The sequence below is a fragment of the Sparus aurata genome, chromosome 11, assembly GCF_900880675.1.
Source record: "Sparus aurata chromosome 11, fSpaAur1.1, whole genome shotgun sequence".
Lineage (NCBI taxonomy): Eukaryota > Metazoa > Chordata > Actinopteri > Spariformes > Sparidae > Sparus > Sparus aurata.
Genome location: NC_044197.1, coordinates 19,986,493 through 20,004,744, shown reverse-complemented (window position 1 = coordinate 20,004,744; position 18,252 = coordinate 19,986,493). Strand labels below are relative to the sequence as shown.

Genomic DNA, 18,252 nt, shown 5'->3' with positions numbered 1-18,252 from the left:
TTTTCCACTACAAATGATAACAGTGACAGTAAGTCTGTGCCTTTATGTTTACCCGCCGATCTAGTTTGCCTCAGTCTGTAAATGACGAATGTGTGCAGATAAAACCTGCATACATAATTAAGTACTGACTTACTTTCAAAGTCTGCAGGAGAGTTAATTGCTTGCTTCTGCAGGCCTCTGTCCTTTCCAGTCGGGAAAGTACCTGCACGGTATTAAAATGAAAAAACGAACAGCGCTGATTCTGTATCATAAACACTGCTTGACCAGCAGAAATGCAGAATGAACAGCACCAGTGCAACTGGAAACCCCCCTGTATGTGGTATTTTAGTTTCATTTATGCACCACATGGGTTGTGACTGTAATGTTAAGCTTTTAAAATAGCCCTGCAGCACAGTATCACCAATCTTTTAAATACATTATTGAAATAGGCTGGTACTTCTTGACTGACTATACTACAAACCATTATTCTGCACATTTAAGACCATTATCTCAAATTGAAACGTGTGCATTTAGGAGAAAACACTCAGTAAAGCCGTGCTCAGTCAAGTATTGTCTCACCGAGCCACAGGGCTAACAGTAGACAAGAGTACATTCAAGAGGATATTCATGGTGTTGAGTGCATAAATCACATAGATGGTCATAAGAAAATATTGGCTACCCATGAAAACAAGAAATAAATAAAAATAATAAACCCATTCTTGGACACTAAAGCAACAACTAACATCTGTGCTTTCTGTGTCTCTGAAATAAAATTTAGGTTGTGAAAGTGAAATTGAGATTTTGAACATCTTGTCAGATAGAGGTATTAGGCTTTAACACAAAAAGCACTGCAGGATTTAACTGTTTGCAATGTTAACAAGAAACAGTAATTCCATTGAATCATAGTTGATGAAGAACAGTTGACGCACAAGGAGAGAAATGTACGACTTACTTTGTCCACTAGAGGGACACCAAAGAACACGACATGAAATGGACCAAAGAGTCACCCAGCTCAGGTTTGTCATTTGTATTTTACTACAGTTACATTAATGCAAAACAAAGGCAAGAAAATACAGCAGGAAGAGTAAAAGTTAATGATCATAATGAAATGTAAGCACTTTGTTAATTATGTAATCAAAAAATTATTACAGGCATCGCGACACATGAAAAAAAAAAACAGATCACAAGAAGGGGCTTAAGGAAATATAAACAACTTAAAAAACAGAAGTCTGCACCTAATTATTTTTAAAATTGGTAATTATTTTCATGAATGCTATAGATCAGGTGTTTTAATCCCTTAAATCATAATCTCATGCTTTGATATTATTAAACCTGGGCATTGAAAAAAAAAAAATATATCTCTAAAATACAAAATGGTTAGTATTAATGCATCTTCTGTAAATATAAAGCTTGTAGCTTCCAGCTTCCAGATAATTGATCAAGTTACTTATTTTACCCTGAGGAGATAATGAATAGTTTTGGAACTCATTTTCCCGCAACATATATATGTAGATCATGAGAACAGTGACTTTAATTGGTATCTCTTTGACCAATAAAGATCTTGATAAAGATTGATTGATTTTATTAATACAATTGTGTAGATTATGGCACCAAAAAACAGGTGTAATCCAGTGACGTGAACTAACACAAACTGACAGCCCAACATTCCAATATCTTAACATTTTAAGTGCTGATGTACTACCGACAAATGTCTCTAATCACAAATTCTACACATACAAACAACTATTCCTTTTGACGATATCATAAATCGGCTTTTTTTTCCTTTTTCTTTTTTTTCTTAAATGTCATCAAAAACCAAATGGAAATCCAGCCATGTAAACAGTATCACATCATGTTTCTAAAAATGTACACCACATTGTTGATTTATCTATGAAACAGATCATGCCAAGTACAAGTTACCAGCCTCTGCTATATTCACCATTATTTATTTTTCAACACTACAAAAATAAAATTATTAACTACCAGGCTTCTCTCTCAGTTCCTTTGGAAAATATTTTTTAATGACACAATGCACTGTAAAAGCAGCTAATTTGATTATGCTGAAATGCTTTTTAAATTGGTTGTGGATCAGTTTGAAAAAGTCATTAGTGCTACAGCACTGGAGAAGAGAAGTGTCCTACTGGGAAGAATGTTTATGGAAAATGACTTTGTCATGCTTACTTGTCGCAACTTCTGACACGTGATCATGTTCATGTACCAACTTTTTTCTTCATTTATACAAGATTTTATCTTTATTAGTTTTGGGGGGAATAATTATTTTTGTCATGTCTCAGAAGATAATTCAAAGGAGCATAATGAGCAAATCCATCTCAAATCCACATGAAGCATGAGTACTAAAAATAATTAATGCAAAACAAAAATCAAGCAGTTACGATATTATTACATCTCCCACAGTTGACACTTTAAGTAAACTCTGAACTGAAAAACAAGCAAGAGGATCTTAAATGACAAGTTCAAAGGTTGGAAATATTAGAAGAGGATGTTGAATATTTGATTAACTGTATTTTGCTGAGTTAATTTATGGCATAAAGATAATTAAATGTCAGGTAGCAGCTCAGAGAATCCCGATGTTGTAAACTCCACCCAAAAACTGAGCGCTTTGTACCCTGACATAGTGGTATTTCCCCACTGTGCATTGGCCCTTTGCTGCTGTACATACCCCCCTCCAGTCGGGGTCACTACTGTCTGATGTCTGCTGGTCTGAGCTGTCTCTCACCCTCGGCCAGAAAGATCTGCATGGCCCTGTAGAGCAGGTGGACGCCCAGCTCCCGTTTCTTCTTCAGCTGCAAGTTGGACACCACGCCATAAAAATCCCCCCGCTTCTGATTGGTGAGCATCTTTAACCCTGGGATAATTGGAGAAGGAAGTAGGTTACTGAACTGCTGAACTGGCACAACATCGATGTTATCCAAGTTTGTTTTTTTATTTGTTTGTTTATAGATTTTCCATAAATAAACAGCCATGTCTCATTTGGTCAAATGTCGTAAACTGGAGTCTTTCAAGCTTTATACTCAATAAAATAAAGGGTATAATGCGAGATTACAGCTAATTTGCTTCACATGTTTGATTGAAAATAGTGGAAAGATGAGATCAAAAGCAGCAGGGCAAAAATGTGCTGTGTGCTTCCATTAACATAACATTTAAGGAACACAGTTGTCTCAGTTGATGAATTAGCTATTGTAACACGCTGCTTGATTTGATCTCATTCAAAGCAACTGCAAGTGACACACCTACTTTTCCTGCTAACGGGGTCAAATATCAATAAAATACTTTTTGTGGTTGACTGATTTAACCAATGACCTTTTTGTAAAGACACCATTTTGTCTTCTCAATATGTAACTGTTTTAATTTAATCTAGCCTTTTACAGCCTTTTTTTGCCAGTGATCATTAAATCCCTCAACTCCCAATTAGAGTTGGCACTGATGCACTCCAATATCAGAACCAGGTGTCGATACTGTCATGAATCATGACAAAAGAGCTCTGGTATCAGTAACGCCAGATGTTCAAATTCAGATGATGGAACTGGAGCTGGAAAAGTGTGCATTGGTGCAACTTGTACTCACCAATGGCTTCCACCATGCATGCCTCTCTTGTGTAGGCCTCCACTGGAATGACATTCTGGAAACAGTGCAGAGAGATGACGCCCTGCTCGGCGCTCCACACCTGAAGAATGTGCTGCACTTTGGGGCACAATTTCTGAGAGAACAAAGGGACATGTTTTATATACAAATTTTACATCTTTTTCATTTGAATTTAGTTAACTCAGTCTCATCAGTGTGAAGTGCTTTACCTTGCAGGTCTTCTCTCCTTTGAAGTACTCTAAAGCCTCATACAGATGGCTGTAAGGACGGGAGCGCTTTCCTTTGCCTATGTAAAATATAGCGCGGATAAACGTCTGGAAACACTCCTGTTGACTCATGGTGTGACTGCGGAATGGGAGGTTTTTCGTCACTCTGGTAGAGAAGATAAACAAAGATCAATTTCAGGTTCGTTTGAGGTTGAAATATATTTAACAGTTTAACAGTTTAAGGTGTGGGTAGTTAAGAGCCAATGAGGGAAGAAAGTCTGTTCAAAAGACACACTGGGAATTTAACAAGATTTGAAATGATTTAAATGCACTATGAGATGACATTGTCTCATCGCGTTAGGTCTTTTTTTTGTGCAGCTAGTATCACCTTTCCTGAGAGTGTTATTAACACTGCCCAGAAGAAAGCAAAGAAAAACACAAATCAACATGAGAGGGAAGAGACCTTGGGTCGAGCAGCAGGTAGTTGAAGCTGGACTTGATGATGCCCTCCCTCCACTTTCTGTTTTGATCCGGTTGGTCAAACTGCTGGCACAACGCCTGCTCGTCAGCCTGGCAATCAGGCAGCTCGAAGGTCCTCAGGGCCCGGCACAATTCTGGACTATAATCTGAATCTACAAAATAAAATTTAAATAAAATGATTTTCTGTGTCAGTGACAGTGATAAAATATAAGCTAATAAGTGTATTAATATGCATCAACATTTGTTCAGTGGTTCTAATCTAATCCACCCACAAAGTGATGCTGACTTCAATCCCCAAACAGCAGTGGTGAGTCTCAATACAAATAATGAGTTTAATTTTCCATTTTCATGCTTCTTTACAAGATTTTACGGTCAACTAAGGGCCACAAATATTTCACAACTTCACAGGACAAACAATAAGTTATAAAGTACCATAATTATGAATTTATTACAAAAACATTTTACATTTCTTCTCACACACTCCCATAAACTGCTCACAATCTAAGCTACAAGGTTAGAATTACTATCATTATTTAATTGTAGCTCAAGTTGGGTAAAAAATAATCAAAAAGAGCTCAAGTGTTACCTGTCTGAGGCTGGTCTAACTGCCTCCGGTGAAGTGGTGATTGAAGGTTTGACTCCTGCAACAGGCGACACAGCTTTCGCATGTAGGTGGGCCTGGTGCGGCTGCAGATGGGGCCTGGGCTCTCCCCCAGCTCTGCTAGCCTCAATCTCAGCTCCTTGTCAGTCAGTCCTTTGGTCTCCGGCAACAAACTTTCCTCATCATTTTCCTTCTTCTTAAGCACCATCGCGGATCTCTGGTTCTCCTTGCCTCTGTTCCTCATCATGTCAGTCCGCATGGTTCTCCAATCATAAAGGATGGTCTCGTCACTGCTGCTGGTGCTCATGCTGGAGCTGAGTGAGGTGTCTGCTGTAGGAGGGACGTGGATCTCAATCAGCTTGTGGCCCTGTTCTGTATCAGTGTAGAGGTACTCCACTGGTTCCTCCAGATCCTGAATGTGTGGACGCCCTCCGGGGGTGTACGACAGGTTAGCCAGGTGCTGCGGCCTGCGGCAGCTCGACAGTCTGCTCATGCTGTACCTAGGGGTGCATCCAGTGCCTGGAGTGCAAGAAAGGTCATAGTCTTCACTGGATCCCCTTAGGGAAAGACCGCTGGAGCTCGATGAAGATGACACAGACTGTGGCTGAGAAATGGAGTCCTCTGTGAGCCAGACATCTTCGTTTTTTAAATTCTCCTTACCAGGGACATAATTTACATTTCCCTTTGTTGTTGCCTCATCTGAACTTGTAGGATCATCAGTCAGAAAATCCCTGCCTTCAGCAAGATTATGACCCTGCATGGCCTGTATAACCTCTGCAAGGTTTCTTTCGTAAGCATACATTGAAGAGTCCTGTTTTTTCTCCAGTATGACTGTGTCGGACAAAGTCTGAGATTCATCTACAGAGTCCGTTACGCTCCTAGAGAGGATGAGAGTGTCAGCTTGGCTACTGCTAACACTTGAACCAGCTTGGAGGGTGCTGGACTGTGTGTCCTGGACATCAGCAGACAAGGGGTGCCCTCCTGTGCTACTCCCCGAATAGGATGGTGTATAGAAAGCTGCATGTGGCGAACTATAAAAGTCTTCACTGCTCTGAGACTTGGGCGTCTGGCGGCGTGTTCGAACTGGTGTAGGGAGGGTCTCCTCAAAAAGAGAAGAATTGCAGAGTAGGCTCTCTGGGGTCCTGCTTGTTCTCAGTGAGCAGCGACTCAACCTCGATCGAGTCCTGCCTGTTACAAAAGGACTTGGTGTGAAAGGAAGGTCAAAGTTTTCCTGTAAAGCTTCAGCTGCATTATCCATTGGCTGATCAACAACACCTTTACTGTAAGTGTCTGCATCAGGACCACTACCACCCTCAAATACATCATTGTTTAGGTGTTTTATTTCAGACAGAGCCAATGTATCATGCGCTACAGTTTCAGGTTTTGATTCGATCTGATGTCCTGTTTGAAGAGGTGGAAGATGCCCACCTCGCCTTGTAAATTCAGAATCAAATTCTGTAGAAATCTGAATCTCTTTGTCAGATTCAGACCCGACAGAAACTTTCTCTACCACAGGGAGTGAACAATGTTTAGGGTGTAGAGACATTTCCAGAGCGCTGGTGTAATGATCGCTGTCACAGCTACTATAATGACTACTACCAGTCCCACTGCTACTGCTACCAACACAGGCTGCCTGCTGTTGTATATTCACCTGAGAGTCTTTTACAAGTTCACCCTCCAGTTCATCATCACTGTCTTCCAAAGCACAGCGACTGATGACTGTTTTCTCCATTTCCTCTTCTGTGCTCTCACTGCTCTCCCTGCAAAAAACATAGACGTGATCCGGTGATGTGACGTCGATGCCCTGGCTATGTAATACAGTGGCCATGCGATCTGAATCAAGAAAGTCAGAGTACTCAGACAATTCAAAAGGTAAGTTGCTGGGGCACTGGCTTCCATCAACAGCAGGCAGCTGTTTGGGAGATTCAAGGCTGAAAACAGGGAAATATTCATCTACCTCTCTGAAGCTCACACTTTTTCTGCTTGCTCTCCTCTGGGGAAATGCTGGCAGGGTGTCTCTTCTGGATAGGGAGACTCTGCCATCAGTTGTAGCAGCACGTTCATTTGCATCTGATTCAAACACATCATCATAAGTACATAAATGATCCTCCTTAAGAATCGGCATTGCAACTGCAAGTCCCGCTGCAGACATGCGTGTGCTTGATAGGATGGAGGGACCTTCAGATGCCCATTGTGAAGCGGAATCATTCCAGAGATGCCTCTTAGTGTCCATATCAGAAGGTTTGTTGTATGATATTCCTTTGCAACTCGGCCTTCCATGAATGTTAGACAAGTTGAAAAATGAGGAGCGCCTTGTGCTGCTCAATGGGGCTTCACCGAAGTCACTTATCATGGAAGACTGGGAACTGAAGCTGTACTCTGATTCAGGGTAGCCAGACGTGTCCGTTTGATCTGAATACACAGCTGTCGACAAAAAAAAAGAGATATCAATTAACACTGTTCGTACACTCAGTTCTGCAACCAGTGTGATGAAGTCTTCATACACCACCAGACAGTTTAGCAGATGATCAGCCTTGTGTTTATTTCTATTTGGAGATGAACATCGTAAGTGTGACTGGCACATTTTGGAGTACCTGATGAGAGGTATTTACAAAGTATTTTTTGTCTCAGCCACCTCCAAGACACAATATCCCTGTTGAAATGCTACAAGGTATTCTGTCAGATATGTGGATATTTTTCTTTACATTTCAAAGAATTAAAGGCAGTTAACACTTGAAATTTGAATGGGATCACTGTTATTGTGGTAGTAATATGATATGACCATCAGCTTGCAGGCAAGCATGATGTAAAAAATTGACAGGCTGAATAATATCTCCACACCATTTCTTACATTACTCAGTTTCTTCAAGTTTTCCACCTTTGAGATACAACAAATTTCCAGGATTAACATTTTCATGTAATCCCCAACAAGACAAAGTCTTCAAAGAGAGTCTCTTACAGTATTGGAATTGAGGCAAGTCATCCTCTTCTGTGTCCAATGAGCTGCTCTGGTACTCCTGAAGGAGCTGGGCACATTTTCGATTCTCCTGCTGCTCTGCAAGCTGCCCTGGTGTATTCCCTTCCTACATAAAATAAGAAGATGAAAGGCGTAAAGCTGACTTTTTAACATTTAAAGCCACACATCTGTAGCTTGATACAGCTAAGGTATTTTCTATTTATTAGTTCAGCTGCAATATAGAGTCATAACTAGAGCTTCATAATCACTGTAGACAACAGATAATACTAAATCGTTATATGCATGCATACGTGTACGATTTGTTCTTGATCCATTAACTTCCCTTATGGAAAATTACTAAGTATACAAAAAACAGTTCCTACATTATCTTTGTTGTTTGGGTTTCCTCCATTCATCAAGAGCAGCTTCAGATTTTGATAACATCCCCAGAGGGCAGCAACATGAAGAGGAGTCAGGCCCTCTGATGACCTGGGAGAAATAACAGACATCAACACAACATCACATACATATGTCTATAGTTAAACATCACAATGGTACAGGATATTGAAGTACACAATGCAATGCAGGTTTTTTTATGATGAGGAAGATTACTATCATATACACTTACTGACACTGCATGTCATAACGATCAAAAGACATTGACAGTAATTTCAGATATAATTTCGAAGCTCTGTAGTTATACCGATGTGTTTAAGTACCTGACATTGGGATCCGCTCCATATTGCAGCAGCATTTTCAAGCAGCGTGTGTTCTTCTCTGTCTCTTTGCCAACAGCCAAGTGTATTGCAGACACCCCACTACTACCCACCAGGTCTGGGCGTGCACCTTGAGAGAGAAGATGCTGTACAGATCTGCCAAGGAAGAGAGAGTAGTTACAATCTGACATCCACTGTAGCCTACAGTTTTACTGTGCTGAAAACAAGGATGTGGCCTGCAAAATGTTGAGGTTAGGGGTAAAGGGTGGACATGCAAGTATAATCAACAATAGTGCTGTAAATAATGAGCGATTTGGTAAATGTTTGGAAAAGAATATGTAACAGTTTAACTCAAGAATAACTGGTGATGCTGTAGATGGTAGTGTCTTTCAGTCAACCGTGCAGGGGGTCTGCTTATTAACTGTTCATGTGTACAAATTCAATGTATGAATGCTATATAGATCAAATGCATTGCTACTACTACTACTACTACACGTAGTAATACTAGTAGTAGTAAACTGATATTTACTATAAGAATACCATTAGCTGAAGCTGTAAACAAATCCATGATAATATGTCGTGTTAATGAATTCTAAAGAATCAGAATTATGTTACATAATAAAGGGTCGAAACTGAAAGATCCCGGTAACATACAGAACTATGTCATACACAAACTGCCCTGTTCAAGGGAACAATAAAACAATGATCATCGAACATGTTTTGAGGACTCTATAGACACTGAACACGATCAACAGTTCAGCAAGAACTGGAATAAATAATAATAATAATAATAATATAGTACACGATGCATAACGTTAGCCAAAGTCAATTATAACGTTACTGTAAATGTGACGCTAGCGCTGCTCAGAGCTGCCGCATCCTGTCAACAAAAGGCATGTCTGGACAAAAGACAGAGAAGGGAGGCTGAGCATCACCTTGGTTCTCCATCGTTCACAGCTTTACTCAGCTGACTGTCGAGCCTCGTCGTCCTCCGATCCATGACCAGCGTTAACGTTATCCGATTATAAATTATCTGTTGGCATCTTCTGAATTAGCCCATAGCCGAAACCCGTGCAGCAAGAACTTTTAAACGAGGCTAGCCAGCTAAGCTAACAGCGGCAGAGAACTTCCAGAAATCTACGCAGTGCACGCACATATCAAATTACGTTTTAATAAACGGTTAGCCTACGGTAAATGTGTACTTAGTTTCGTCCCTTAACTACTTGAAGAGATGTGTAGTGTAGTCAAACTCTACAGGCCCGTTGTGTATACACGTTGTCTTAGTTTTCGAGGAGCAGCGACACTATTTTTGTTGAATTTCCCTCCAAGCAGCCAAACCCCTTCTCCTGGTTGTCAGAAGGCGGAAGTCCCGCCCACAAGTGCATCTGATTGGACGTTGCTTTTCATGTCGACCAATCATGTGCTCGTTTGAGTCGATACCTACCAGAGCCAGTTTCAGTATTGATACTTTGAGGTATTTATCACTTATTTCTTCCTCATCGGTGAATAAAAGCTGGGTGGTCTTTGTGAAATAATTACTCCACTTTCCACAGCATGTATTCACTAAAGATAATGCACTATTGTTACAGTGCACCATTTCAGAAATCTATTGTTAGATGTGGCTGATTTACGGTTTTTCATCGAGTATTAAATGTTTTCGTCTCACTCCAACAGTTTTTAAGAGATTCATATATTTTCCAACCGTCACTTATTGAGGAAACTCATTATCTCACAATAACTGTAGCATCTTGTGTTTTCTTTGCGTATCGTTTTGTACAAATTTATGTTTCAGTAAGATAGTAAGATACAATCAAGCCACTTAAACACTGCATAACTTTAGTAACAGAGAGGGAGAGGACATCAAATGTATCTACTACCCAATTCCAATATGCATTAGGACTGTGTGTAAAGAGGCTTGAAAACGGCCTGGGATGGGATGAGAGGGCCTGGGATGTAGGACAAGGATGTGCCCACTAAGCTTTTGCATAAACAAATGAAAAATAAAGTGGAAAGGTGAGTGAGTAAAATGGCCGTGAGAGGCTGGAAAAAGATGAAGCAAATGAAGCCATTTGTTTGGCTGAGAAATATTCACTTTTGGACTACTGGTAGATACAATAAACTGCATTTGTTGCCTCAAATATGGTCTTCTTATAAATAGGCAAGCATATGACATCCTGAAATGCGAAAAAAGTGACAGGCGAGAAAATGTTTTTGTCTTACTGTAAATGACAGCTTTATTATAAATATTTCAAAAATAATTGAAACCATATTTTCAGATAAATAAACTCAAAAGAGTATTGAAAGTCATGGCTATATGCAATAATGACACCCTGGCAAGCTTTTAATAACAAGAATAAATTGCTTAAAATGGCTATACAGCTCTTCGATTCCACACAGATAGTGTGAAGATTAATTAATATTTTTACAGTTATTCCAAGATCAGGAGAAAATCTCCAAAAGCTGTTGTCTCAGACGGAGTACAGAGAGAAGAGAAGGAGGCCCATCAGAAGGAGCAGCAGGCTAGGATGGATGGATCCAGCATGGTTGCTTTGGGTGAGTCTGCAGTCCTCGTAGGGCTCCAGGCAGGCAGCGTAAGCCATGACATGGGCAATGTAGTTCTGCTCCTGGACCCCGTCAAAAAGGTGAGCCATGGGGCCTTTGGCAAAGATGGCAACATCATCGATGCCGTGGGTCTCTGAATCAAGAGGAACGGGAGCCTGCTGACGATACTCGTTTTCCACTGAGGAGGAATAGGACAATGGTGCATTTTATTAGCTTCTGTTAGGGTGTTCTGGCACATAGGACAGATAGAACTACTCCAAGAAAGATCTTGCACCCTAAACACCACGCATGAAGGTAATAAATGTTAATGGGCGCATTATATGGACAAATTTCAACCCTACAGTATTAATATATAGAGGGTTAATTATGGACACCTGACAATATGATGAAACCCAATTCGCCTAAATAGCAAAAAGAAATGGTTGAAATCCTTCACAGTATATCAATAAAGACAGGGTGTGTTATAAGCTTTTTAACTGCAGCATTTGTAGATATACAAAGTTTTATAATGAACTCATTTACCGGTCAGTTCATCTTCTTAAATGTGCTATATTTAAGTTTTTAACGCCAATGTGATGCCAACTTTTGTTTTTCCTCTGTTTCCGTCATTTCTTCATCGCTTCAAACTCTGTTGATCATTTGAGTTCATTTAGTACATAGTAAAATATTTGATAAATGATGCTATACTCACATTATGATAACAGTGAATAGGCTATGTTTGTATGAAAGGTCTTCTATTGTTGTTTGTGGCAAGAAAAAAATATCTGTGACATCTGCAATGATCCCCTTGATACATGTTGTGTGTTTTACAAAAAAAGGTACTACATGCTAATTTCAAACGATTTAATGTAGAAGATTAAAATGATGAAGATGTTAGATATGAAATGAAATAAGTAAGCAGGTAATAGCGCATTGTCTTGAACAGTCTATTTCTGTGGTGGTTATGTGTCACTGAGCATGCTGATTGAGTCCTTCTTTAGGGTTTGCACCTCCACAGTAGGTATCCTGTTCGGCCACAAGATGGAGCTACTATATTGCTTTGTCTTCTCTAGAAAGGTTATCAATGTACACTTACTGGAAATTGTCTCATTCACGTCTGGCCGTGTTCCATTGGCAATCTGGTATCCTGGTCCATTTCCATACACAGCAGTGGTGAAGCGCTTGTTGTCGCTGGCTAGTGAGCGAGATACCCCTGTAAAGCACAAGACAAAATGGTATGTTCAAACTTGGAACATTAGAGGAGATTCATCACTCATCTATTTCTTAGAGTGCAGTTTACCTAAAACAGGGTTTCCTCTGGCAGAGTATCCTCCAAAGGCAAAGACGTGGGAGTGGTCAGCAGTGACGACACTCAGGGTGTCCAGCTCACTGGTGAGTTCAGCTGCTCGGCCGATCGCCCGGTCAAACTCCACAGCCTCGTGGAGAGCTTTTTTAGCCTTCCCGCCATGGTGAGCGTGATCAATTCTCCCACTTAATGTCCAAAAAAAAAAATACTTGACAAATAAACAAAACTAGCATATATCTCATATTTTATCAAGTATTTTCAAATCTTATTGTGATGTTTTTCTATGAAGGATGTGTAATGCAACTCCAATAATTCAGCCAAATGTTTCCAGAATAATTAACTAATATTGATAACGTGATTGTTTGCCTCCAGAAAAAAAAAACTGTTCAACACTTATCTTCCACAAAGAGGAAATATCCTTTTGGGTTCTTGCTGAGAATCCTAATTGCTTTCTCCACCATCTCAGTAAGGGAGGGGTCCATGGACGGATCACGGTCCAACTCATAGCGGCAGTCCTTGGGCTCAAAGAGACCTAAACGCAGAGAGGAGCAGCAGGCATCAGTTTTTAGAGGTTCCCATTCATGTTGATTAGAAACATCGGTGTTAGTGCCACGGTGAGATAATATGTGCTTCAGTTTGCAAGTTTAGGTTTTCTGCAGAACAAAAACAATTAATAATAACACAAATAAGTGTGTTATTGCTCTAAAATTGCAAAAAAGAAGCTTTAAAAGGGAAAATAATCTTATGCTGTGTTTAACTGAGACCCTGTTTGATTCACCCAATTGGCCTGAGGAGGGTTCAGGTTAGCCATTATGCATCAAATCTTAGTAGTTTGAATGGTTAATTGATTATCAGAATAACTTCAATAGGGTCTGGACAGCAGTTGCTGAGTTGTTCACATACAGTTAACAAATTAACGAAGACTCAGACATAAAAGATGTGATTTACATCTCGTGAAAACCCCATGGTAGACTGTGGGAATGCAGTAATGTAATGTCTGTTTACTTAAGTAAGTAACTGGAGAAATGATCAGTTCTTCTTACCCATCAGGAAGTCTGTATTTTGAGGGTTGATCTTATCAAAATCAGCTTTGTTCCAAACATAGGCAACATTCTGTCGGAAATGAATCAGAACAAACAAATTAACTTTTGGCAGAGTGGTGGATTGGCTGCGAAGTGTATTTAAATAACTCTCATTTGAAATATCTAACTAGCTGTAGCATGATGGAAAATGGCAATCATCCACACCCAAACTCAAACCTGATGGGCACGCCAGTAAAATCTACCATTTACCTTTTTGTTCTTCGTCCACTCCAGAACAAGATTTTGTCCATCAGTTCGGTCTCCTGTATAAGACGTATACTCCGGGTCTTGCATATTTTTGGGAAACATGTACTGACGACCTCCACCTAGAATGACCTGGATCGAGAGACATGGTGACAGTTTATACATATGAGTGTGTGTGGGAAAAACTCCCAAAAGAACATCTACAGGTTACTCATTATGTTAGTGTTAGGGTTAGTCTATAGTCTCACTTCCTAATAAGGTTGAGGATAATCTTACAATATTTCTATGGACATTCTCTGTCATTTAGGTGTAGAAAACTAAACTTTGGAGCTTCTTTGTTGTGCTACAAAAATATCTTCATATTAAGGCTTACATTTATTTCTGTGTTGTGAACCAATTGGTATGCAATGTCACGGCAGCCGTTTTGGACGGCCTCAGCAGAGAGATCAGAGTCAGAGTACCAGCCTCGGTTGGCAGTGTGAGCGTAGGTTGCCGCAGGAGAGGCGTGCTGCACTCTGGTTGTGGTTACGATTCCCACAGATTTTCCTAAAACACACAGAGTACATCATGATTTGGACATGTTTAAATAGTGACATGGATAAATATTAGATAAGATTAGGATACATTTCTGACCATATTTAAGGGTACAGAGTGATACTGATCTGTCTGAGTCAGTGTACTATAATGAATAACACGGTGCAGACTTGTCTAAACAGTGTCAGAGATTGTAATCATAGTTTACATGAAAGCACTGTAAAGTAAAGCTGCGTGAACCTGAACATACCTGCTAACTTGGCGCGGTGCAGAACTGATGTGACCTCGTTCCCGTAGGCTGAACTACAGTTGTACCTCTGGGTGGCGGCAGTGACACCGAGGGTGCCGTAGTTGGCCTTCACACCACATAAGTAAGCCGTGGCTGTGCCAGCGCTGTCTGGCATCTGCTGGTCCACATTGTATGTCTGCGGGGGGTCAAGTATAATCAATGGGTCAATATGCACATTTATTGGACTAGGCTGACATGCGAATGTACTCTCAATTTATGAACATTAATAACTTCAATTTAGTTGTTGCTTATGTAATAAAATACCATTTTGATTAGAATGGAACAGCAGGTTCCAGTTATGTGTTTCAAGGTTTGCGGCGGGCTCCACTAAACTCTAACGTGGACCAGAAATTATCCCAAAAGTTTAAAAACACATTCCTATCTAGAAGTCTGAATGTGTTGATCAGTGAGGGCCGACCTTAGACAGGGCCAGGTGTGGGAAGGAATCCATGAACAGACTGGTCTCCTCCCCAGAACGTCCGGCCAACTGGCCTTTGAGGATCCGCGCAGCAGTCACTGTTGGTATCCCCATACCTGGAAGCAGGTGTAAACACAGCTGAGTGTTAGATAACATCGGCCAGGCAGGCACAGGGATGCCATTGTTTCTCTGTGAACCTCATACGGCTCAGCTGATGAGAGGGCAGTGACAGACATATGTAAGAGTTATTTACAAGCAGGAATGGTGGACAACCTGCAAAGAAAATACAGTGATATTTCATGTCTTTTCTTATTCCTTCTTATATTTCGAAATGAAAGAAAAATCCAACACATTTTGTCTGCTGCATGCTATAGCTTAGACTGAAAAAAATGTGAGCTGATTTTCTCTCTGCACTGTATTTGTGTGTTAGTAACTATCTGTAAACCATGTCATTTCATCATTTTGTCACTGTCGCTGTGGTCATATAACTGACCATCAGATTCAATATGTTTTTAAAGTCAAATAAACAGCTTTTCCAACATAAATCCACAAACTGTTCGGGTGTTAAACCACTGTCACTATTTGTAACAGTTTGTAATTTCTGCCTCAAAACAGTTAGACAAGACATAGATACATACCACAGGTCTGTCATGGTTTTGGTTTTCAGTTTATTTGTTTCCTGTTTTATTTTGTAGGCTACACCCTCATGTCATTTTTAGTGTTATACTTCCTGCCTTTGTCTTTATCCTGCCTTTTTTCCCGTTCATCAGTGTTTCATTAGTTAATCGTCCTGGTTTGTTTTGTCCATGTGTTTTCCGTCACTTGTTGTTAGTTCACCTCTTTTAGTTGTTGTGTCACAGCTGCATTTTAACATCTGTTCCCCAGTCCTGTTCTGCTCCTCATGTCCTCCTGCATGTACTCATCCTTTGTCTTTAATGTTCCTGGTTTGTTCCCGCACCTATACGATTTGTTCTCAGTCTAGGCTTTCTGTATTTTTCTTCTGTTTTTCTTCTTATTTAATTGTTATTATTTGCCACAGCCTAATTATCTATTTTGTTGCCTGACTTTGATTATTGGGACCTCAGCTTTCTTCTAGTCTTGGTCTTAGTCTTAGTCTGTCTTGGTGTCTTGTATTTGGGTCCTTCATTTGGGTCCTACAAGATCTAATCATTTTTAGACATTTAAATGCTGAAATGTTTGATATTATGTCTTTAAGGGTGAATATGTTATCCATCCTTAAGAACGTTTTGCCACTGTTTCATTTACACAGTGAGAACTTTGCAGTTTGTTTTCATAAAAATGCCGCTTATGGGGTGATTAAATGTTACTGATCACTCCCAAATGCTGATAAAATCTTCAGTGTGCTGCAATCAGCATGTGTGTGGGTGGGGGTGGAGGCAACAGTAATCATAAATCCATAATTCATCTATAAAATGTAGTCGAGTGGCGTTGCCAAATACTGATCTTGGATCACGGACACAGAAGAAAGTAACTGGCAGTGATTATCTCCGTGTGTGAGGTCCCGGGGTCATGGCCACATGACTTACCAGCAAATATCAGCCTATCTTGTTCAACTTCTTTACACTGGATTCATGGTTAATTATTGATTGCTGATTGTAAAATAATTATTCAAAACAGACATTTCCATCAGAAATAGTAGCCAGTCATCCAAAACAGTCAACCTGAACTTTAGCTATGCATCATGGACTTATTTGAACTCCCTTGCAGTGGTTTACCTTTTTTGGTGTTCAGATCAGTTAAGAACATGAGGAAATAGCTACAGATGCAGTGCAGACTGTGGTCTAGCCTCAGTTCACTCTGTTATGTTTGGCTCTCCAAGCAGCAGTAACTGCTGGTGATCAGGTATCAACATTCATCTCCCTTTCCCCATAAACCCACACTTTCTGGGGTCACATAGTGCAACGGGTTTGCATTGCATTCTCCTCCCCACAATGATGATGAGGCTCACACTTTCAGGCTCTTACCGCTTCTTCTCACCTGAACAAACGGACTGAACTCAAAGTGGGAAAATGTTATAAAATCAAAGGAAGTACTTGAACTGTGTGAAAGCTCCTTTCTCAGACTCACCGTCTCCCAGGAAGAGGATGACGTTCTTGGCTTTGTTGCTATTACGCTGAGCACTCATTGCAGTGTGAAGAGCCTGCTTCGCTTTGTTGTTCCAATATTCGGCATGGAGCTCGTCCTCTGTGAGCACAGACAAGACAATAGTGATCCGCCACCAGAAGTGGCATAGCAAATGTACTTTTACACTCCAAGTGTGTGGACCTTTTTAGCACGTACAACTTAAATATAATGTAGACTTTTACTTTTACTCCTGAATGTAGCCTACAGCATGTCTTGGTAGTGTTTGAAATGCAGTTTAATACATCTGAAAGTCAGCATTCTTAGTTTCTGGAGATAATAATACAAAAAAAAAACATCAATATGTAATGTATCCTTACCTGGAACAGACAAGGTCCACTTCACTGAAATGAAAATCATTAATCCAGCAAATATGAGTTTATGTGTGCCAGCCATGGTGCTGACCAGATGGGCTTTAAAGTAAAAAAAAACTGAGCAGGCTTACAAAAGTGCCTGTCCGCACATTAATGGTCCTTTATAGTTGCAGCAAAGGAGCAAAGGGCGCATGAGGGAGCCTTTCAACGTGACCAGGAGGATATACAACACACCCACACACGCGCACATACACACACAACAAAGTACATTTACTCAAGTACTGTACTTAAAAAGTTGAGATACTCTTACTTTACCTGAGTATTTTTTTCTTCAGTTCTATAATAAAGAGGGACATATTGTACTTTTCACTTCACTAGATTTACCAGACAGCTTTAGTAACTAGTTGTTTAACAAGATAAGATACAAGTACAGCTAAAATGATCAGGTCATTAATTGATCGACAGAAAATGATTTTTCTAATTTGATACAAAAGCATTTCATGCTTCTCAAATGTGAGGATTTGCTTTTACCTTATTAAGTTTAATTATCTTAATTCATTACCTCTAATAAGGAGGTTATGTCTTCACCTCTGTCTGTTTGTGGGTTGGTTGGTTTGTCAGCAGGGTTACACAAAAACTACTCAACAGATTTATGCTAAACTTGGATGAAGGATGGGCCTCAGCCCAGAATAGACCCTGGTAACTTTTTGCCGCAGATCAAGATAAAGGGACGGATCCGGGAATCTTTTCTTTAACATTGTAAAATAAATGGGAATGTTGGTCCTTGGCAGAGGTTCTTAATCTTTTTGGAGTTTGGACTGTTGTTTACGCAAAATAAGCATTGTGAAATATTTCCCTTTGAGTTCTGGGTGATTGTGGAA

The 18,252-nt window shown here is 40.1% G+C and overlaps 2 protein-coding genes across 2 annotated transcripts; both read right to left on the bottom strand.

Annotated features, from left to right (window-relative positions):
* Nucleotides 1-991: 991 nt before the first annotated feature.
* On the bottom strand, nucleotides 992-9,877 carry LOC115591981 (protein phosphatase 1 regulatory subunit 12A). Its single transcript, XM_030434429.1, has 9 exons — nucleotides 9,477-9,877; nucleotides 8,545-8,697; nucleotides 8,209-8,314; nucleotides 7,829-7,952; nucleotides 4,855-7,293; nucleotides 4,252-4,420; nucleotides 3,792-3,954; nucleotides 3,565-3,697; nucleotides 992-2,845 (listed from the first exon to the last, which is right to left on the bottom strand). The coding sequence occupies exons 1-9, from the start codon at nucleotides 9,539-9,541 to the stop codon at nucleotides 2,679-2,681; spliced, it is 3,519 nt and encodes a 1,172-aa protein (XP_030290289.1). The 5' UTR covers nucleotides 9,542-9,877; the 3' UTR covers nucleotides 992-2,678.
* An 870-nt stretch (nucleotides 9,878-10,747) lies between these two features.
* alpi.2 (alkaline phosphatase, intestinal, tandem duplicate 2) lies at nucleotides 10,748-17,540 on the bottom strand. The gene is made up of 11 exons (XM_030434430.1): nucleotides 17,378-17,540; nucleotides 17,004-17,120; nucleotides 14,916-15,031; nucleotides 14,459-14,633; nucleotides 14,048-14,220; nucleotides 13,681-13,806; nucleotides 13,432-13,501; nucleotides 12,786-12,920; nucleotides 12,383-12,574; nucleotides 12,179-12,295; nucleotides 10,748-11,281 (listed from the first exon to the last, which is right to left on the bottom strand). The coding sequence occupies exons 1-11, from the start codon at nucleotides 17,451-17,453 to the stop codon at nucleotides 11,010-11,012; spliced, it is 1,569 nt and encodes a 522-aa protein (XP_030290290.1). The 5' UTR covers nucleotides 17,454-17,540; the 3' UTR covers nucleotides 10,748-11,009.
* Between the last annotated feature and the right edge of the window lie 712 nt (nucleotides 17,541-18,252).

What these genes read in the sequence shown, in the direction of transcription:
- LOC115591981 (XM_030434429.1), bottom strand. Translation starts at nt 9,541, where the DNA reads ATGGATCGGAGGACGACGAGGCTCGACAGTCAGCTGAGTAAAGCTGTG. An exon ending in ACCCAAACAACAAAGATAAT is followed by an intron (nt 7,953 to 8,208) that starts GTAGGAACTGTT and finishes TATTTTATGTAG; the next exon opens with GAAGGGAATACACCAGGGCA. An exon ending in CTTGCCTCAATTCCAATACT is followed by an intron (nt 7,294 to 7,828) that starts GTAAGAGACTCT and finishes TTTTGTCGACAG; the next exon opens with CTGTGTATTCAGATCAAACG.
- alpi.2 (XM_030434430.1), bottom strand. Translation starts at nt 17,453, where the DNA reads ATGGCTGGCACACATAAACTCATATTTGCTGGATTAATGATTTTCATT. An exon ending in GTGGACCTTGTCTGTTCCAG is followed by an intron (nt 17,121 to 17,377) that starts GTAAGGATACAT and finishes CTGTGCTCACAG; the next exon opens with AGGACGAGCTCCATGCCGAA. An exon ending in AGTGGACGAAGAACAAAAAG is followed by an intron (nt 13,502 to 13,680) that starts GTAAATGGTAGA and finishes CATTTCCGACAG; the next exon opens with AATGTTGCCTATGTTTGGAA.